At 38.3% G+C, this 22651-nt stretch overlaps 1 protein-coding gene across 1 annotated transcript; it reads left to right on the top strand.

Annotated features, from left to right (window-relative positions):
• The first annotated feature begins 8772 nt into the window (after positions 1–8772).
• Positions 8773–22303, top strand: LOC122640583 (ubiquitin-conjugating enzyme E2 28-like). Its single transcript, XM_043833802.1, has 5 exons — positions 8773–8894; positions 10031–10140; positions 17855–17982; positions 21253–21357; positions 21934–22303. Exons 2-5 carry the CDS (start codon positions 10071–10073, stop codon positions 22075–22077), a joined length of 447 nt encoding a protein of 148 aa, XP_043689737.1. The 5' UTR covers positions 8773–8894; positions 10031–10070; the 3' UTR covers positions 22078–22303.
• The last annotated feature ends 348 nt before the right edge of the window (positions 22304–22651 follow it).

Genomic DNA, 22651 nt, shown 5'->3' with positions numbered 1-22651 from the left:
GACCTGACCCTGACTCAGGGCCTGAAAAATTCAACCCTGACCGGCCCTCAGGGTCGGGCCGAGCTAATCCTAATTGAACGGAGGGAGAAGGGGGATTCATAGTCTGGGTTGGGTTGGGCCGGGAAGAAAATTATCAATTTTATATAAAAAAACACTATAATAAAATATATTATCACTTATTATATTTTTATATATATGTATATACAAAACATGTGTGATGTTTAAAGTTTATCACTTATATTAGAAGAGAGAGGAACTTAAAACTAAGGGTAGCCTAAATAGAAGTTTGGCTCTGATACCAGTAGGAATCTCAGGATACCAAATAAAATATGCAGTAATGAAAGTAAATATGCAAGTGAAAACTTGAATAGGTCAGCGAAAAATAAAAACTTGTGTGTGCTTAGCAGGTGCTGCAGTCCATACTAGACCGGTCGCGGCACTCGGAGGGGTAACCTCGACCGTCTACCGTTTTGCAGGTAGCCTTCTGCGTGCAAGGCGGCTGAGCCGGCCAAATTTTTAAAGATAAAAGAGAAATAAAATCTTGAGTTTTATATTACTTGGAGAATTTGAATTACACTCTTGATATACAGGACTCTTGAAGAAAGCTTGAAGAAAACTATTCACTTACGGGTTTACTTGAAGGAAACTTGAAGCCTGAGATAAAGGCTTAAACTTGCAGTTACAGACTTGACGAACACTTGATGAAACTTAGTTGCAGCTTGAAGAACACTTGATGAAATACACTTGAAGTTACACTTGAAGAAAATAAAATTAAAACTATTTGAGTAACACTCGATGTACGAATCTTTGAAGAGCTGAGCTACAGCAGTGCTGCTTGCTTCTGATTTCCTCCCCAGAGATTCTCCTCTTTCTTTTGGAGAAGACGAAGGGTCTTATAGAGCTTTGGAGGCTTTACTTTTCCACCGAAAGCAAACCTTATCTTGAAGGAATCTTTGGCAGAGCGTAGAAGCATGTGGGCGTGGGCCCAGAGTCTTGACTTTGGAGGTAGAGGCGCCGAAAGTAGTATTGGTCCGTAGTGCTACAGTAAAAGGTTAATTTTACTATTCACCACTTTGTCGGTAGAACTTGGAATCTTTGAGAAGATGCTTCAAAAACCACACCGAGGCATTCCACGTGTCGAAACACTGTTTTCCTCATTGGTTTGGTTTAGATGGTTCACTGTATTAGAATGGACCCAGTGGTGGCTTGACTATCTAGGACCAAAGATAGTGACTGGGACACTACTTTTGATACAGCCACGTGTCAGTTGCTGAGCCATTCTTATGATGTCGTCATGGCTGACGATTCTCCAAAATCAGGGTTTGGAGACTAACCCATGGGCTTAACGGCCCACTTTTCTGGAAGTTTGGCTCATGGACCTTCTGGTGGACCTTGTTGAAGAGAGTTGTTGACTGGTAAGGTCCAGCCCATCATCTGGGTCTTGAGCATATTGGCCTTCATGAAGGTGGGGGTCAATGGACCCAACACTTGAGCTGGTTTCTTCTTTTTCTTCTTCAGTATCGAGGGCAGCCAGCTAGGCCTCGATCTCTGCTTGTTTGGCTTTTAGCTTGAGGCATCTACTGTTACTGGACTTGTCCGATCCTTCAGTGAGGGCCACTTGAGGTTTAGCTTTTGTGAGGGATTGGATAAGGGCCTCAGGGGTGCACCTTTTTAGATCACACTTGTCCCACCATTTGACTCTGAAGTTTCTTACTAGAAAAGGGATAGAGCAACCGGGGCCTTCAGATTGTCCAATTGTATATTCCCAATATATGATCCACGCCAGATGGCAATGGATGAAGAATATTAGGAGATCTGGCTGTTCAGGGACTTGTTCGGTGTGCTAGCAAAAAATGCTTAGAGCATCGAACACTTGATCCGGCAGGATGTCATTAATTGGCCCATAGGCGGCCCACCAACGAGGGAACCAATTTGGAATTGGGCTTGAGAACTTGAAGTCGAAACAAAAGAACCAGGAATGTTGGTTCTTACTATTTTGGAACAGGAAAGCATGGTGCCAAGCATCCATGTAGTCAAAATAGTGATATTCCTGGGGCTGGTAGTTTTGAGATAATCTTTTTGTAGAGAGGGGATGTGTACCCCAATCCTTGGAACTGATAATTTGTAAAATGGTTACTGAAGTATGGGTAACCAAGTTTGGTTCATTTTTGTCGAAATTTTGTTTGATACGGATGGAATCTGTATCAACGAGGATGAACTCATAGAACTCTTGACCTTTTGAACTGTTTGGGGAATAGAAATCCCAACCTTTGAAAAAAGCCCTTCGAGCTATTTCCACAGGAGTGTTGCAACCTTTGGTGAACTGATCATCAAGGGCAAAAATGTCTTGATAAGCTTGTTTGAGGACATACTGACTTTTGGGTAAGTTTTGGGAAGAAACTGGTTTGGACACTATTGTGGAGGAACTTGGCCTAGAGGGCTATTGGGATGACCTTGTGTTAGGAACTATTTGAGTGGACTGACTAGCCACGACTTGGGTGAAGGGAACACTTTCAACTATTGTTTTGGAAGGGGACACTTTGACTAGTTGACTTGAAGAAGCTGGTTTGGCATAGGAACCTTTTGATTTTATGCTTGGTTTGGGGGGCTCCTTAGGAGCCATGATAACATAAATTGTTTTAGGACCCTGCAAGAATTCACGGGTCAAGAAATCAGGAATTGAATTCATTTCTCCTTTTATGTAAGTTATGTCAAAATCAAAACTCGATAAAAGGGCTTGCCATCTTGCAAAAATCTGTTTTGAAGCAATATTTTGAACATCATTTTTTAAGACTTGTTTTGCGGCACTGCAATCAACTCTTACTAAAAAATTTTTGTTTAAAAGATCACTTTGAAATTTTTGGATGCAAAGAACTACTGAAAGGATTTCTTTTTTAATGGTACTATAATTTTGCTGGGCTGGGTTCCAAACTCCTGAAGCAAACTGGACTAATTGTTCTTTATCATTTTGGACTTGTTTAAGGATGCCTCCGTATCCAAGTTCAGAGGCATCAGTTTCTACAATTTTGAAGAGTGCCGGATCTGCAAGTTTTAAACATGGGATTTCTTTGACTAATTTTTGAATATCTTGGACTGCTTTGGTATGGTTTGAAGTCCATGGACTTGGTTTTTTCTTGAGCCTAGAGTAAAGATCTTTACATAATTGGCTAATTTGAGGAATGAAATCTCTGACATAATTTAGGCTTCCTAGGAACCTCTGTAATTGTTTTTTGTCTAGGATTTGGTCAGGGAATTTATCAGCAAAAGCTATAGATCTTTCTATTGGGATGACCTGGTTCTGGTAAATGTAATGACCTAAAAATCTAACCTTGATCTGGAATAACTCCATCTTTTTCTGGGAAAGAACTAATCCACTAGTTTTCATGGTGTGGAAGAAGCTCCTAAGGTGCTTGAAGTGTTGTTCAATAGACTTGGAAAAAACTAGAACATCATCAATATAAACTATTATGAACTGTCCAAATGGGTTTAGGATGTCGTTCATAATATTTTGAAATTCACTAGGGGCATTTTTTAAACCAAAAGGCATTACGTTCCATTCGTAATGACCAAATGGTGTGGTGAAGGCCGTTTTGTAACGGTCTTCCTTATGAATTTGGATTTGCCAATATCCAGACTTGAGGTCAAACTTTGAAAAGATTGTAGCTTGATAAAGCCTTTGAAGTAATTCTTTTTTATTTGGTATAGGATATCTGATCCATTGTAAAGCTTCATTTAAAGGCTTGTAGTTTATGACAAGTCTGGGTGTTCCTCTTTCTATTTCAGCGTTCTTATTAACGTAGAAAGCAGCACAGCTCCAAGGTGACTTGCTCTTACTGATTAATTTTTTTATTAAGAAGATCTTGAATTTATTTTTTACATATTTCTTGTAGTTCTTGAGTCATTTGAATGGGTCTGGCTTTTGTAGGGATGTCTTTATCTGTAAAACTTGGTTCATAGGGGAGATGGACAATATGTCTACGTTTGTGCCAGAAGGCATCAGGAAACTCTGAACAGAGTTCATTTTCAATTTGGGCCTTGGTGTTAGAAATTTGTTTTTGAACTATTTTTCTTGGAGTTTCTGTTCAATAGTCCTATGGTTAACCTCTTGTTTTAGATATTGCAGATGTTTTTGTTTATTTTGAATTTGACTTATAGTTGATTGTTCTGAAATGGCTACTGTTTTGAGCAGGTCTATTTCTTTTGTTTTGGCTTGCTCAAAAAACTGGAAATGGACTTGTTTACCTAGGATAGTTGTTGTAATTCCTTGATCTGAAACAGTGAAGGGTTTTATGAGTTCTAGGAAAGGTTGTCCTAGAATAACTTCAGTGTTAAGGTCTTTTACTAATATGAATACTTGTTTTAAACAAACTCCTTGGTTGCAGATGTGAACATCTGATAATTTATAATTTACGTTTAGTCTTGAGCCATTTGCCCCTGTTAATTTTTGAGTTGTCTTTTCAAAATACTGGGTTGGGACTAACCCTTCTTGTATGCAATTCATTTGAGCTCCTGAGTCAACCAGGGCTATGGTGCTGATCTTATGGGCTGAGGATATGACAATAGTAATATTGACATACCACTGTTGGCATTTGACTTTGTTAATAATATCAAAAAAATCTTCATTATTGTTTGGTAAAGTTTGTATACTGTTGTCTTATTCTTCTTCTACCTCTAATTCGATCTTTTGCTGGAACTTCTTTAAACTTGCTATGTTTGCTTTTATATTTTTGATTTCAGTCTTTAAATCATTTGTAGTAGCTTCTAGGCTGGCAATTTTAACTTGATCCGGATTTTGTGAAGAAGTAGGAGTTTTGTCAAACTTCTTATAAATATTTTTTATGGTTGCCTTAGTTTGGGGTTTTGTTGATGAGACCTGTTGTAAGAGTTCTTGGGCATGTTGAAGGTATAAAGTCTTGGTATGTTTATCTTTGATTTGATCAACAAAGTTGAGAAATTCTTCTGGTTTGTTAAAGGTTTTAAGTCCTGAACTAGATTGTATCATGTTTATAGATTTTGATGATTCTGAATCATCACAATTTTTACAGAAAACTCCTTGGCTACAATTACAAGGAGAAACATGTTCATCACTATCACTGTTTGACTCAATTTGGTTCAACTCATTTTCTTGGGTTTCTGTTTCACTCTCGGAACTGTTTTGACCCAAATAGGCTAAAAGTTGGATTTTGGTATCATCAGGCATTATGAGTGTGTTAATCTTTTTTGCAAGTCTACAGTATTTGACTATGTGGCCTGGTTTACCACTGTTGTAACAACCAGTCTTAGTGTTTTGGGTTGATCTTGATTTTTGGAAGGTTCTTTTGTAAGGTCTCTGTTTCTTTGGGCTAGATCTACTGTCTAAATTTTTATCCGGTTCTTTTCTGGTTTTGTACTTATTTGAGTATCTATTTTTCCTGTTATGCCTATGGCTTTTATGTTTCTTTTGAGAAATGTTTTTCGAATCGAAACCAAACTGTTCACAGAATCCCCCTAATTCTTGCTTGTAGGATTTTGATTCTTTTCTAATTTGTTTTCTAAGTTTGATATCCGTACACAGGGCTAACCCTTCTTTGTGTACAAGACTTATGAGGTCATCATAGGTGAGGGTTTGATAGGGTATTTTCCCGTTGTTTTCTTCTCTTAATTTTTGTTTGAGTTTCTCAGAAAATAAACTAGGTAACCCAGTAAGGAATTTTTCTTTCTAACAGGGGAGATTTGCATCTTCCCTAGTTAGAACCTTGGTCATGAATATGTCTTTATACCACTTGAAATCGTGTAATTTTTTACACTTGAGGTTTGATAATTGTTCAAAAGACCTATCCTTGAGTCTTGTGGGATCTCCTAAAAAATACTTGGTTATACTAAAAATTAAAGTGTTTACTGCGTCTTCAACTGGTTGATCCTCAATTATAATTGGTAAACCTTGTCCATTAGTTTGAACGACATTCAGAATTGATTCTTTTTCAGTTGGACTGAGAACATTATCCCACCAACCTTTTAATTGACCTGTAAACCCATAAATAATAATTTCTGGTATGGCTTGATCAGGTATGTTCTTAATCTGACGAGCATTGCTCACCATGGTCATTTGTTGAAGTTTGTTAGCTAAGTTATAATCTGACATACCATCTATGTTCCATTCATAGATGGTACCACTTTGGTAATTTGCTTGAAAAAATTCCCTTATTTGTTCAATTTGGAGATCTGGGTAAGTAGGTCTTGGATAGTAATTATTGTTCATGTACGGACTGGTTATTGCATTTACTTGGTCTTGCTTCTCATCATCACTGGATGATTCAGAGGAAGCCATTTGTTGGATGTTTGCTACATTTGAAGCAGAGCTTCCTTGTGTTTCCTTTTGAAGTGTGTCTGGGACAACCATGTTTTGTAATCTTGTAGAAATTTGACTTATTAAGTCTTTGTTTTCTTGATTGTTTAAGTTTTTTAAACTTTTGTTGGAAATTGTGAAAGGTTTGAACATGGTTGTTGTTGAGGAAGTACTAGCTTGACTTAGAGATGTTTGTTCTATTTGAGTGTCTCTTTGGACTAAGTTCTCTATTCTAATCAATTGACTTCCTATGGTTTGTAAGTACTGATTTGTATAATTTGTCTGTTCAATAATTTTCTTGGATCCATCAGAAACACCTTCAATAGATCTAAAAGGTGTTGCCAAGATTTTCGTGTTGTTAATTTTTAATTTAACATTTGAACCAGGAGGGTGTATCGTTTCTATGGTCTTGTAATCTGCCAATTTCCAGGTGTAGTATACCTTCTTACTGGCGTTGATGTTTGAGAAGGGATAAGGAATATTGTTATTACTTGTATAAATGTCTAAATATGTGAAGAACATAACATCTACTTTGATGATTCTCATTTTGTCGTACCAGAGGTTCTTGATTTCTTGTTATTTTTCTTTTGAGAAGTAGCTAAAAAACCATTCTCTTTTTTCAGCGTTTCTGGGTGAACTGAAATCTACTATGAGTTTGGGTTTGTCTATCTCATAGTCTTCTACTGTTATGACAGCAACTCTTGCTTCGTGTTGCATGTCAGTTTGAGTTGGTGAAGCTGGTTCCTTTGTTGGAGAAGACTCGTTAGATTGTTCTTCACAAATTCCTTGGGTGACATTACTGTTAATTGGAGTATGCAATCCTAAAATATGTAAGGATCTTAATTGTTCATGTAACCTTTGGTTTTCTAAGTGGAGATTTGTTAGAGAACTAGAGGTTGAAGCTCTACTTGGGACTTGACTGAGTCTTTCAAACTCTTCAGGATTTGGTTTTATTTGTTTATCTTTCCTCTAGAATGTTATAGTAACCATTCCGTCTTGATCTTGGTTTATAGATTCAACGCCACTGTTTGGTTCAACAAGTGACTTCGGGCAAGGTGCCTGGAGACACCATTTTGTCGGAAACTTAATGTCTTTCCAGCTCACCGTTTTAGGGTGAACTGTTCTTGAATGGACAAAGTCCGTTTCTATGAACGTGGTTTGTCCTTTGATGGTTCTTCTTAGAGCCTTGGGTCTTAAAGTTCTCATGGCTTTGTACTGGATTCTATGGATTATGGCAATTGATATAGAACCTTGTTTCATCTTGTAACCACTTGTAAGGATGTTAACTTTTAAGGTATCCAGAAGATTTGCATCATTCAGGGATAAATTTATGTCTGGGTAACAATTGAAATAAACTGGGCCTTTGTGGAGACTTGTTTCTATCATCCCTAGAAGGGAATCATCAAATTGCAGGAACCTTTGATCCCTGAGTGCAAGCAGGAGGGCTACGTTGAGTCCTTCCCTGTGCAGGGGTTTGATGGCAACTTGTATAAGTCCTATATGGAGATAATTAAAATCCTTTTTTAATTTGTTAAGATTTGAAGGATCTAAGAGCTGGATCTCTTCCATATCTGGAGAGTAATTTATAGTTTGTTCTACAGTCTTGATAGTTTCAGTGAAACTATACCATTCTTGTTTGTAAACTTCTTTGGTTGGGACCTTGGGTAAGGTCCAGTTTTGAAGGGACTGATCAAGGTCACTTGTTAGAACTTCATTACTAATTACTTGACTTGGCGAACTGAAGTCGCCGACTAGTCTCGAAGACATGGTTCTACTAAGTCTACTCATAGTTTATCGGAACATATCCCCCTAACTAAGGTATACTTCCATCCACCAAAGGGTGAAGGAGATCTTAGTTGCAAATTAACCGCAAACTGGGTCTTACCTTTTGCCCAACGGCCCTAAAAGGCAACTAATACTCGCAACGCAACTCCCAGAGGACGTATATATATTGATATAATATATATTATAGACTATGTATAAGACTTATTTGTTGTTGTTGTTGTATATTTTATAGTATAACTTGAAATAGGGCTGGGATAGGACGGGTCGGGCTTAGCCCGAGGCCCCGAGCCCTCAAATTTGATCCGACCCAATGCGACCTAAACTCAGCAGAAATTTCTAGTCTTGACCCACCCTCAGGGACAAGGTATCTCAGTCCCGGTCCTAATTGGGCTCAGTGGGTTCAGCCAACATGGCCAAACTTACACCCCTAATGCGAGAGTATGGGGAAAAGGGATACAATCGTAAATTCAACAGGCAAGGGGCGTTTTTTTTTTTTTTTTTTTTTTTAATTTCCAAAGTTGGGAAGGGGGAGGGGCTTTTGGGGGAAAAAGCGAGGGAGAATAAAGAGTAACATCCAGGATATTTTTTTGGTAACACCGCGGATTGGTCCGTCATCCATTTCTGTCTCTATTTTGTGTGTGAGTGTGAACGGGACTACGAGTCTACGACGCAACAAAGAAGTAGACGCGCACCCTACAAGGAAGCCTCTGTTCCTTCTCTCTACTACCTAAACAGAAAGAAGAGTTGCCCTAAGCGCCTGGAGTCGACAAACCTCGCAGTTCAGGTAAACCTCTTAACTCTATGCTTCCCATATTGTGGAAGATTTTTCCTATTTCTGCTGCTTCTTTTTGTTGATTCGAAGGCACTCCTTGTTCTGCTTCAAGTCCCCATGTTTAGTTTCTCATTTTTTTAGGGTTTCGGGTTTTTCTTTTGATTTTGTTCTTGTGTCGATCTATTATCGGGTTTAATTTTGGGATTGCTGGATCTCGATGGCTGTCGCGGATAAAGCCTTGGATTTTGTTATTTGTTTTGCTGCATTGTTTGGTTGATCACGGTTGTGTGTTGATTTCCATGTTTCTCTAGTCACAGAGTCATGAGTCATGAATCATGAATCGACATTCTTCCAAGGCAAGTAAAACACGGAATATTTATTTTAATATTTTCTGTATTCCGTTCAATTTTCAGCGGAATTTTAGCTATAGTTTCCATTTTGTACTTCTACTTTGAATTCGTTGTCTAGGTATTGTTCTGGATTTGTGGTCGTTTAGTGTTCCTTGTCAAAGCAAATCCGGGCATGTTCCTTTATATATAGGTATATATATATTTTTTACAGGGTTACTTTATGACTATTCCCTGCTTTTTGTTTGTTTTAGTGAGACAAAGGCTCGTCAAATTTCTTCAGAAGGATTTTTGTTTTTCTGAAACTTGGATTATAATTTTTGAACCTGATTTTCTTACATGCACGTCAAGGAAAAAATCTCCTTAACAGCATGTAGATCTGCCATATGGCAGGTCAGATAGGGCTGAAATTTTGTGGACATGTAGACTCAAAGTCCCCTCCTCATAGCCAGTTTCAGCCCAAATGGAGTTTGCCAACTGGAAAAGAAAAGCATTGGAAAATAGGAGAAATCCCCCAATATTTGTCGGATTACCAGTAGGCATGCATGGACATACACGGGGATTCATTAGCATGCAGGGGGTATTTGATTGAGTTTGGGTCTGTAATTTTACACATAACAAATCCAGATAATCCTCTACATATTTAACAGCCAGAGTTGCCACATTACTCTTCCACATGGCAAAAATAGGTGTGTCTGCTAAGGTGATTCTTTCATACACGGTTGTGTGGGAGAACTTTTTTTGCTCATGTTTTAAGCCTGGTCAGGTCATTGCAATTGACAGATTGCATTGGTTGTGCAGTGATTGCTGGCTCTTCTTTTTGGACTTCGTATAATAGTTGATGGCTTCAAAACGGATTCAGAAGGAGTTAAAGGACCTGCAAAAGGACCCTCCTACTTCTTGCAGTGCTGGTTCGTTTCAACTTTCAATGCTCTCTTAGTTCCTCTTAATCAACTGGTCACTTGACTCCTTTTAAAATGACATTGTTTGGTACCATCTTTGCCCGACACTGTTGCTTTGGAAGTTTTATTATATGTTTCTCTGCTTTGTAACAGCATGGCATGTCTATGATTTGAAAGGGAAAGTGGAAACTGATATATACCATTTTATGCTTGGAAGGTGTTCACACTGCCTTCTTCCTTTGTATGGTAGACTTAGGATAATGATTATGATATCCACTCTTATAGCATGGAAGTGGGTTCTTCTTACTTGCTATTGGTTACCACTTACCACTATTACTATGAGAGTGATTAATGCAAACCCGGGTTCGAATAACGCTTATTGGGTTGCTGGTGGACCCACCCAAGCAAGGAAATACTCAAATATAAGATTCAATGGCAATCTGGTAATTTTTTGGGGAATCAAACTCACATGAAAAGAAACAAAAGGGAACAAGTCACGTATGAAATGAGGGGTAATTTTGGAAAGGTTTGTATAATAGGGATTTAAGGGGATAAAGGGAGAAGAAGGGGTAATATGAGAAAGTGGGGTAATAGGACTAAGAAATAAGGAATCGTGAAAGAAAGGTTATCTTCTTCAACCTTCGAACTCCAACAGGGGTTGTGGAACCAGTCTAGGATTTAGGTGATTGAACTCACGAAAACAGCCTCAGTTTCACTTAAAATTTCAGGGAGAAGTCGAAACCCTACTGCTCAATTGAATCCAGCCTACAATACCATAAAGCAGCAGCTGGAGATTTGTTGTAGAATTCTGAAACAGGTTCTAGCGGAATAATGGATTCCAGATCTGGTTTCAGATCAGTGAACCATTATATAGGGAACTTTGGGGAGAGATATCTAAGGGACTGAATCCCCCTAAGGAAGTGAGTTAACTCCCAGAATCTCAGGCCAAAGGGGTTGATATCCGCAGGTTATAGCAGGTCGTTCATAACCAGATTTCGTTAGCAGGAAATGTAATAAGAGAAGGAAGAAATATCAGGAGAGAGGGAGAGAGGAGAAGAGGTCGCACAACCTGATGTGTACCAATCTAGTAACAAAACTCTTAACTTTTATTCATTCAAATATGCCTTCTACTATTTGCACGGTTACATGTATTTAAATAAAAAAAGAAAACCAACGTTAAAAAGAAACCTACTCTAAATTGGAAACTCGAATTAATTCGGAAACTAAATCCTAGTGCCTATCTCCTACTTAAATTATTAAAATAAAAGATTACATGTTAATCCCAAAATAAATAACAATCCTAAAATCCTACAAGGACCCAAATTGGACTCTGTTCATCTTCGTCTGGATACCCAACTGGTTTTGGGTCGGTCCAGGGTAGTGCACCTGCATCAACTCTCCCACGAGAAAACTAGACCACGAGTTTTATAAAATGAGAGGTTCAACACCACTCGATCAACATCCACAAACATCGGTTGTGATAGGGCGATGGTCGGGTGCATCTCATTATCAACCGTCACGATCTCTTGATGGCCATGAGCAAACGATATCTCTTTGATGGGAATCTGAACGTGGAGTTTCACAACTAAAATCGGATTGTCGATCAAATCTTCAACTAAACTTTAATCGAACCGTGCACTTCCGCCTTATTGCCACTCTCGTTGACCACCTTTTCTATCACCATTGATTCATCTTCTAAGGCTTCCAACACGCTCCACATTTGATCACAGAAGCGTTTGATATTTTTTGTAAGCTCTCGAAAATTAGATTTGATATCGGACAATCCATCCCAATATTCCTTTGCGAAACGCTCCAAAAGAGTAATAAATTCAGGGACGAATGCCATTGTAAATAGGGAATTTCGGCTCTGATACCAAATAATGCAAACCCGGGTTCGAATAATCCTTATTAGGTTGCTTGTGGACCCAACCAAGCAAGGAAATACTCAAATATAAGATTCAATGGCAATCTGGTAATTTTTTTTGGGAATCAAACTCACAAGAAAAGAAACAAAAGGGAATAAGTCATGTACTCATGTATGAAGTGAGAGGGATAATTTTTGAAGGGTTTGTATAATAGGAATTTAAGAGATAAAGGGAGAAAAAAGGGTAATATGGGAAAGTGGGGTGATAGGACTAAGAAATAAGGAATCGTGAAAGAAAGGTTATCTTCTTCAACCTTTGAACTCCAACAGGGGTGATAGAACTCACCTAAACAGCCTCAGATTCTGATGCAGGTACGCACTGCCTTGGACTGACCCAAACCATTTGGGTATCCATCATAGTTGTCACGGCGTCACGGCGATCCAAGTCGGTGGAAGGGTGTCACGTCGATATATCGACATGTCGCCCGCCATGGCGTTGCCATGGCGAGCATGTCGACCATGTTTAATTTTTTATTTTCCGTATTTTTAATGTCATTTAGTATGCTATAATATATGTCCTATAACATCAAAAATCAACATGAAAGTGTACTACACTACTACTAGTATACTATGCCACTATGGTTTAATTCATGAAAGTGTAACTAATATCCATTAGTGTATATGAAAGTATGAAAAATTGAAAATATAGATTAACTCTGTCAAAATATCGACCGATATGCCAACATATCGTGGTATGGCGTCCATGGCGAAGCCATGGCGTCGCCATGGAAGCCATATCGAACGATATATTTACATCCACCATGGCGTAGCTCGATATGCCACCTCTCCCAGCGCCAGGACGCCATGGCGGCGCCATGGCGACGCCATGACAACTATGGTATCCATGTGAATATGAACAGGGTCCAATTGGGTGTTTGGGTTCAATAGGATATTTAATTTATTTATTTATTAGGTTTTTAATTAGTTGGGATTTTATCTTGTAATCTTTTATTTTAATTGGGCTACTTAGTGGTAGAGTCCTTTCCATACTTCATTTTTAATAGGCTAATTAGTAGTAGAGTTGATTTAGGACTTTTAATTTTCTTTAAATACCAGTTTGTAACCACACAAGTGGCTGATTTGATGAATTAGAATTTTGAGTTTTGTTTATTGCTACCGGTGAGGTACAATGGCTTAGCAATGGTTGTGTGACCATCCTCTTCTTTTCCCCCTTCTTCTTATGCGATTTCTTCTCTCTCCCCCTGCAACTCTGTTTTTTTCCCATATTCCCTTCTCCCTACTGGCCCTCCACCAAATTGGTATCAGAGCCAAAGGATCCATCATCCTTCTGATGTAGTCCTAGGTAGGAGTAATCCCACTAGGAGCCAGGGTAACGGGGTCATACACAAAGGCTGGCCGATTGGGACAGCTTAGGCTAATTAGGGCAGAATTAGAGTTAGGGTTAGGGTTTCGAGCTAGGGTTTTATTTGGTAATGATGTGCAGGTTTTTAGGAGTCTATTGGTGTAGGTTTGGATTGATTTGGATGAAGTTGGAAATCTAGGGTTTCGGGTTAGAGGCCTTGTAAAAATGGAGTGTTTTCAGGATCTAGGGTTTAGGGGTGGATTTTGGGAAAGGGGTTTATAGGGTATTAATGGGCAGGTCTAGGGGGTTATTTTGGTATAAAGAAGTTAGGGTTTGGATGAGTTACGAAATTCTGCAATTTAGGCATAATTGGATTTAGGGTTTTGATGGACAGATTGGGCTGCAACTGAGATCGAGTGGAGGGATAAGGTTGGACAGAATTTAGAGTGAGGCTAGGGTTATGGGAATCGATTAGGGTTAAGTGGAGGATTAAGAAGAGGAATGAAATTGCAGAATTATAAAACTACTTACTTGAATTAACACTGATCTCCAACAGTAGCAGATTGAAGAACTAGAAGAAGGACCTCCCAATCTACAAGATGCAAGGAGACGATCGGAGTCCACCAATCCCTCACCTTGATATTACTCACAAGGCAACCTTGATATTACTCACAATGCAATACTCAACAGCGTAGAGCAGCAGCTATGGCAGCAAACAAAAGCTTTTTTATTAATCAAATTCGTATGTAATGCTGGCCTCCCTTACAAACTTATATAGAAGACTCAAAAATAGACTTAGATACTAAAAATGAATGGCCTAACCTTATCCTTAACCTATTAGGTAACTTAAACTGACTAGGAAACTAGAATACTAAAGGAAATAGACTCAAAACATGGCTGGACTTATAGAGTCCTAATCCAGCCCAACTTACATCACATGACCAATTAAGTTGTCACATGACCACTTAACCAAGTCACATGATCACTTAAATTGAACCAATTGGATGCAACCAATTTGAACCGGTTCAATTAAAAATCATAAAAATAAATTAAGTATTGGGTTAATCCCGTATGCAACCTATATACCCCTAGTTTAGGCTCATTAAAGTGGCCTATTACATAGAAAACCCTTGGAATCAAAGGCCCAACATATGTATATCCCAACCCTAGACTTATTTTTAAAGAAATAAGCCCTATTTGGTGATGAATCTGCATCACCTTCCCCCATTAATCTCTTTTCGTCCTTCTTATTAATTCTATTTCTACTCTACCGAGAGTTGAAACCCATCCCCTGCCTCTATACAATCCCTTTCCTTCCCTTATAACCTCTCCCCATCGAATCCCATTGCAACAACACCCCATCCTTTTTTGTTTTCCCTGCTGTTACAGTTAAACACATAAAAATAGAAAGGAAACCTCGCACCACAGAAACCATCTCCAATCTCTTGCTGAAACCCAGCCCTATTCCTCCTGATTCCCCTTAATAGAATCCCCACTGCCTTCCCTTTCCCCCTGTGAACCGATCAAACATTCCCGCCTTTAGGTTCCACCGATTAAAAAAAAAAAGTGCAGAGAAGAGATAGCGAGAGGCAGAGAACTAGAAAAAAATAAAAAATAAAAAATAAAAATAAAGAAGAGGGAACGAGAGATAGCGAAAAAACAAGAAACACACCTAGTCTCAAGTTCTCGCTGCGAGTCATTCTCCTTCCGTTGAAGTCGCAGAATCATTGTTGAAGTCGAAGTTCACGCCTCCTTGCGAAGTCGCAAGCTTTTGTTTCCCTCTCTGTAGTAACAGAATCCAAATAGGAGAGTAACACCAGATTTTCTTTTTAACCTCATTTTTCCCATGTTATCCCCCACACTTTAGTTTGTAGTCTAGTTAGGTCTATCTTACTCTTATTTCCAATCTTAACCCCCTTCCCTTCTAACGTCCTACTTAATTTTATATCTTAAATTTTTCCAGAATTGCTCTTCTAATAGACTTTTTTTTCTAGTCCTGCCTAATTTTTAACTTGTTCTTCCAAGTATGCCCCTCCCTCTCACGGTTCCATTATGTTCTTTATTTTGTTTTTTCAATTTCCCATAATACCCCTGTCATTGTCTCTTATCACCTCATCCCCTTTAATTTTATTTGTTCCAAGTAGATCCCTATTTATGATGGCATTCAAACCTGAATTTATTACTCTTTTGGAACGTTTTGCAAAGGAATATCAAGATGGATTGTCCGATATCAAGTCCGAAATCAAATCGGATTTCCGAGATCTTCGGTTGAGTTTTTGCGAGCTTACAGATAGTACCAACCGCTTCTGTGATAAAGTTTGCAACGTGCTAGAAGCCTTAGAGGACGAGTCGGTGGGGATAGACAAAATGGACAATGCAAATGCCGATCAAGCGGAAGTGAATGGTTTGATCAAGATTGCAATTGAAGAATTGATCGACAGTCCGATTTCAGTTGTGAAACCCCACGATCAGATTCCCATCGAAAAGATGCCGTCTGCTATTGGCCATCAAAAGATCGTAACGGTTGATTGTGAGAGGCACTGGATCATCACTCCATCAAAGTCGATGTTTGTGGATGCCGATCGGGTGGTGCTGATACTCTCATTTTCTAAAACTCGTATTTGAGTTTTTCTCAACACCTGGAGAGTTGATGCAGGTGCACTGCCTTGAACCAACCCAAACCCAGTTGGGTATCCATGTGAAGATGAACAGGGTCCAATTGGGTTTTTGGGTTCAATAGGATATTTAATTTATTTATTTATTAAGTTTTTAATCGGTTGGGACTTTATCTTGTAAACTTTATTTTAAGGCTACTTTGTTGTAGAGTCCTTTCCATACTTTAGTTTCAACTCTACTTTAGTTTTTAATCGGTTGGGACTTTATCTTGTAAACTTTTATTTTAAGCGGGCTACTTTGTTGTAGAGTCCTTTCCATACTTTAGTTTTAATAGGCTAATTAATAGTAGAGTTGATTTAGGAGTTATAATTTTCTTTAAATACCAGTTTGTAACCACACAAGTGGCAGATTTGATGAATAAAATTCTGAGTTTTGTTTATTGCTACCGGTGAGGTACAATGGCTTAGCAATGGTTGTATGACCATCTTCTTCTCTCTTCCCCTGCAACTCTGTTTTTTTCCCAGATTCCCTTCTCCCTTACTGGCCCCCCCACCAGATTCACCCGAAACTTCAGGGAGAAGTCGATAACGTAATGCTCGATTGCATCCAGCCTACAGTACCACGAAGCAGCAGCTGGAGATTTGTTGTAGAATTCTGAAACAGGTTCTAGCAAAACAATGGATTCCAGATCTGGTTTCAGATCAGTAAACCATTATATAGGGAACTTTGGGGTGAGATATCCAAGGGACTGAATTCCCTTGAGGAAATGAGTTAACTCCCAGAATCTGTGGCCAAAGGGGTTGATACCTGCAGGGTTATAGCAGGTCGTTCATAACGAAAAAGAAACCTACTCTAAATTGGAAACTCAAACTAATTAGGAAACTAAATCCTAGTGCCTATCTCCTACTTAAATTATTAAAATAAAAGATTGCATGTTAATCCCAAAATAAATAAAAATCCTAAAATCCTACTAGGACCAAAATTGGACCTGTTTCAGCTCCGTCCTGATGCCCATATGGGTCCAACATGAAAAAGAAATCTACTCTAAATTGGAAACTCAAATTAATTAGGAAACTAAATCCTAGTGCCCATCTCCTACTTAAATGATTAAAATAAAAGAGTGCATGTTAATCCCAAAATAAATTAAAATCCTAAAATCCTACTAGGACCCAAATTGGACCCTGTTCATCTCCGTCCTGATACCCAAACAGGTTTGGGTCGGTCTAGGGTAGTGCACCTGCATCAGTGATGGGTTCCATAGGGCTGGTGGGAGAAGAAGGGCTCACACAAGCAGTCAAACCACAAGAGGTTTCAACCAAGTGAATTAATTCATTCTTCAAAATCTGACAAACGAATTGGGTTACAAGCATATATATATATATATATATATATATATATATATATATCTAAAGAGAGTAAGTTTCCTAATTGAAGTCTAAAACAGAAATAGAAATAAAATATACTTCCTAATTACTTCCTAAAATCTAGACCAACTAAAATAGAAACTCAATATAACCTGGAAACTTCCCTACATGTCTAATAGCTAACCCAAAATAAAAGATTACATATATTTCCCAAATAAAATAAATCCTAATTAGCCTACTGAACCCTGAAACCCACTTGGACCCAGTTCGTCTTCATATGGGTCCCCCAACGGGTTTAGCCTGGTCCAAGAAATTGTTCATGCGTCAGATAGTACTTTAGATATGTGATTTCTAGTTTCCTAACTTTTATTACTTTTCTTTTTGGGGTATGTCTCTTAATGGTTTGATCCAGGCTTTAAGTTCTTGTGTATCATCATACTTGCATTTATATCAATTGTCCATCAAAATAGAGTTTGTAGTTGCAGTTGTATGACTTCAGATATTTACTTTTTCTAGGGCCTGTAGCTGAGGACATGTTCCACTGGCAAGCAACAATTATGGGCCCAGCAGACAGCCCATTTGCTGGGGGTGTCTTTCTCGTAACCATTCACTTCCCCCCAGATTACCCTTTCAAGCCCCCCAAGGTAGTTACAGCTATTTTTATTTATATGGTAGATATTAATATTGATATGCATGCCTTTATTTAATAGTAAATCAAAATCTCATCTAAATGCTTCTATTAAAGAACAATTGAGAAAATTCTCTCTTCTGAATTTTGAAATTGTAGAGAACAGTTTAGATCTTTCTGAATTTTCTTGGGGTTTGCTTATGCCATGTTAATACATATATGATAATCTTTGTGTCTTGTGAAGTTTCCCCATTATTATTCACATTAATGGTTACTGCAGCTGTTATATTTCCTTGAAATGACAAGTGAAATTGTGATCCTTGGGAGGGGTGGTATCCTCCTATTTTTGTCTGGCTAGTGTAATCCAACAAGTTCAATAAGTTTTTGACATATTTTTAATTGAAGGGGGGGGGGGGGGTGTCTTTACAACAATCTGGTGACCTTATGAGTTATGACCAAGTGCCATGAAACTGTGGAGCCAAATGAAGAAAGAGTAAAGTTTGAGGTCAAGCAGATTCAGTGTCTTATGCCTTACAATAAGGTGCAATGTTTGTGTTCAGATGCTAATGTATACTGTTGCACATTATTATTTCGTGGCTAATGGTTAAAAACTACTGGAGTCACACTTTTTCTTAGTAAATAGAAAAAAAAATAAAATATCTGCACAGTATTTTAATCTTTTCAAAAGGCTCCTTGAGACAAAAGTTTTGTTCAGACAATTTGGTTCTTTCAATTTCTTGGGTTTAAGAGATGGAGGAAAAATTGAAAGAAAAAAAATTTGTAATTGGAGAATTGTAAAAACATTAGCTTATTGAAGTTGACAAGTTGAGTGCATAGAACTAAAATTTGGAGCTCGACCCCTTGGAAAACCGAATTCTTGAGATATCTCGAGATCTCGGTCGAGCTGTTGCATTTCCAACTCGAAACCTGGTTTCGTTGGGTTTTAGACCTAGTTTGGGTCTGAAACTTGGTACTCAGCCTATTTTAGACCATTTAAACACAATGACACTATCAGATTTTGCAAAAACAAAGTCCAAATATGAGTTTCACTTCGGACCCTAGGTTGGTAAGCGACGACGTAATAAAAAACCCTACTCTATACATTATTTAGTAATAAAAAGCAATCAAAACATTCAATTAATGTAAAACAACTTAAATAAGCATTAGAAATGTTAAAGTGTACAATACATCAATTTGTGTTTAACAATTTTACATTACATAAAATGTGATTGATTAATGAATTCTGGCCCAAAACTATCCACATAGAATTCCCATGTCATAGTGTTGCTGTAGTGTTGCACATAGTTTGGCACAACATTCATATAAGTGTTGTCATCAACATATGACAATTCCCCTATCCTAGGGTGTACATGGGAGGCGGTTGCCTTGAGGCGTGAGATCCACTGCTACTGTCATATTGAGGCATGTATGGGTGTGGCTGGTTTGGGACTGGGAATATGGGCCCAAAATCTGACTCCTGTGAAGGCTGTGAGCTCATTTTACCTTTGAAAATTGCTTCAATTTTGTACCTGAATCCTTCAATTGTGTAGCTGAATCAACTCTTTGGCAGGTTGTACGTTGAAATCCGGAGGTAAAATGAGCTCACAGCCTTCATAGGGGAAGAAAAGAGGTTCTGAACAGAACTCGATCGAGATATCTTGAGTTCTGTCGAGTTACAATACTTTTAAAGGATAAGATGGGTTGAGATCTGGGTCATACCTGAGATCTCGACCGAGATATTGCACTTTTAGAACTTGTATTGAGTCTCATCTCGACCCCTTGGAAAACAGAGATCTCGCGAGTTTTAGTTCTATGATGTGCATATGTTAATAGAGTCAAGTGGCAATGAATATGCTAAAGAATAATAATATATCAGAATTTATTTAGAACATGTTAAAACAATAATTATTTATTGGTACAAGAGGATATTGTCTGTAGTGGAACGGAGTTTGTGACTTTGTTAGTTTTAAATTTACTTACTACTATTATCAAATCCTTTCTTAACTGAATAAATGTTGTTAGAGGTCCTGATCCTTAAGACACTTATCCTTTCCTTGAGCAATACCATCATCTTTTTCACTTGGTTTGAATTTAGAATTGCCATGTTGATGAGAAACATAATGTGAAAACTATCAAACATGTTCACTGATACTGTAGGAGCTCAAACAAGGGAGAGAAAATGATTGGCCTGTAGGTTTTAAGTTCTGTTTTCCTTTTAATTTCTTTACGTTCAATATGGATTAGAAATTGGTTTGGGATGAAATTAGTTGGCTTTGTTTGAGTCTTTATTTTATAGATGATCTCCCAAATTAGTTTATTCAGTAGTTTTTTTTTTTTTGGGTTATGAAACAGCAGTTAATCGTATTGGTAGTTTAGCCAATGTACAGTTTCTGTTGTCTGGAGGATCCTCTTAGTGTGGGTCATTGTTATTTGGGTGGATGCTAGGATTCCAAGATTTGGTGTTTTATTTTAGGTGTATTTATAAGCTTGTACTTTTTGTCACTACTGGATTATACAGAAAGCTCTTGCTATGTGTTGGATTCATGGTGTGAATGTGGATTCTTCCATTTCCAGGTGGATTCAGGCATTATCCGTGGGTGTAGAATATCTTTTTTTTTCCTAATCAGTTTCTTCTCTTACAATTTTCTGCAACTTATTATACTCTAAAACTTGTCAGGCCAATAATTTATCACTATATGCTCTCAAATTAACTGTTTTAGCCTAGAACCAAAAACTCAACCATTCCAAACGTTTACCATGTTTGCCCAGCCAGTCAGTGGGGTCTCTGACCAATTACCAACGTTCATCCAGAAACCCAGAGTCTCTCTCTTACCTACTGGCTATCCTAAATTCTTCCAGTAAACATTCCTTCTTAACCCTCAACTTAAAAAAAGCACGTACCCAGTGCAAAAGGCTCCACTCTGTGGGGTCTGGGGAGGGTCATAATGTACGCAGCCTTACCCCTGCTTCGCAGAGAAGCTGTTTCCCGACTCGAACCTGCAACCAGTAGATTGCAATGGAGCAACCTTACTGTTGCGCCGAGGTTCACCCTCTTAACCCTCAATCAACTTGATTCCGGCTTTTCTTTGGATCCGACTCTTAAGCTTTTTCAATTGAGATGACCATCCCTCTCCATTCCAATTCCTTTTATGAATACCTTGTTTTCAAGTGTTTAGAGATGACTCATCAGATGGTTTGATATTGTCTATTTAATGTGTATCACTTTTATTATTATTATTATTTTGCTTTGGATTATTTGGAGAATCTCAAATGAGAATCTTGTTAGGTTGCTTTCCGCACCAAAGTTTTCCATCCTAACATCAACAGCAATGGGAGTATCTGCCTCGACATTCTCAAAGAGCAGTGGAGCCCAGCCCTTACAATATCCAAGGTGACTTGCTTCTATAATCCATGCAACTGTTTTTTTATATATGGTTAATCTCCAACAGCTGATATCAACAGATGTTAAATCATCAGACTGATTCTTCTAGTTAAACTTGGATTTGGATGGACAGTCTCGCATCCCAAGAGTCAGTTCCCAACTTGCTAGTTTTTCAAGTCTTTACAACTCTTTAGATTGACATCCCGTAGGGCTCCCGGGCTTCCTCAGATCATGGTACCTGGGATTTGTTAGATTTGTGAACTAAGTTCACTTTGGGTCCCCAATAATTATTGTACTCTCTGAGATAGATAATGAACGATGCTGCCATGGCATTACCAACCAGTCATGGATCCAATACCCATACTTGAATAGTATAGGTACCACATGGATCTTCTGAGGGAATTGCTAATAACCATTGAGATGGAAGATTTTAGTGTGGTTTGCCCTTGGTCATTGATGTTGATTGTTGCTTTCCCCAGGAAGATTAAGGTGCCATTTGATGGGGATTCATGTTCCCGAGTGGTGGCTGTAATGATGTAATCTGTGGTTGGCTTTCACTTTTTTAATTAGATCTGAGTATTGCAGGTGCTGCTCTCAATCTGTTCTCTGCTTACCGATCCAAACCCTGATGATCCCTTGGTGCCAGAGATTGCTCACATGTACAAGACTGATAGGGCCAAGTACGAGTCAACTGCCCGTGGTTGGACCCAGAAATATGCCATGGGATAGAATCCTTACTATGCCTCTTTATAGGATTGTATTGGCTTATATTCTAAGTAAATAAGAGGAAAATGCTAGGATGTCTAAAGAGTTTGAATTTAGCTAGGCACTTTGTGATTCTATGCTTTTCGATGGTTCTGGTTGAGTTTATGTGAATTTATTGTGGACTAGGATATGCGCTCATATATGACATTAAGCTTATGATTCTGGGTCCCTAATGACTGTGTTCCCTCCATTTTCTGGTTTCTTGAAATGGTTACGTTGTCTTGTAAATTTGTCGTATATGGATCGTTTACTGATGAGGTCCAAGGTTTTGAATATGTTAGTGCCGTTTTCTATCCGTATCTGAATCGGCGATTCCAATTCGATTGATCTGATTTCAAAATTAGAAACCATGATGAGTTCCCATTGCTATACGAAATGCATGAATCGATCTGATACCAATTTTTGAAACCATGATGAGTTTCTATTGCAATACGAAATGCATGAAGACTATTTACTGGAGACTGGAAACCCAACACACGCATCGTAAGGGGTAGGAGCATAGCATTAAAAAAAAATTGGGTGAGATGGTTTTTGTTTT

This window comes from Telopea speciosissima, chromosome 9, assembly GCF_018873765.1.
Source record: "Telopea speciosissima isolate NSW1024214 ecotype Mountain lineage chromosome 9, Tspe_v1, whole genome shotgun sequence".
Lineage (NCBI taxonomy): Eukaryota > Viridiplantae > Streptophyta > Magnoliopsida > Proteales > Proteaceae > Telopea > Telopea speciosissima.
This window is presented reverse-complemented; position numbering and strand designations above follow the sequence as displayed.

Bases quoted from the DNA above. Each gene is read 5' to 3' on its own strand.
- LOC122640583 (XM_043833802.1), top strand. From the start codon at position 10,071: ATGGCTTCAAAACGGATTCAGAAGGAGTTAAAGGACCTGCAAAAGGAC. The intron at 10,141-17,854 runs GTTCGTTTCAAC...TACTTTTTCTAG, and splicing joins TCCTACTTCTTGCAGTGCTG to GGCCTGTAGCTGAGGACATG. The intron at 17,983-21,252 runs GTAGTTACAGCT...GAATCTTGTTAG, and splicing joins ACCCTTTCAAGCCCCCCAAG to GTTGCTTTCCGCACCAAAGT.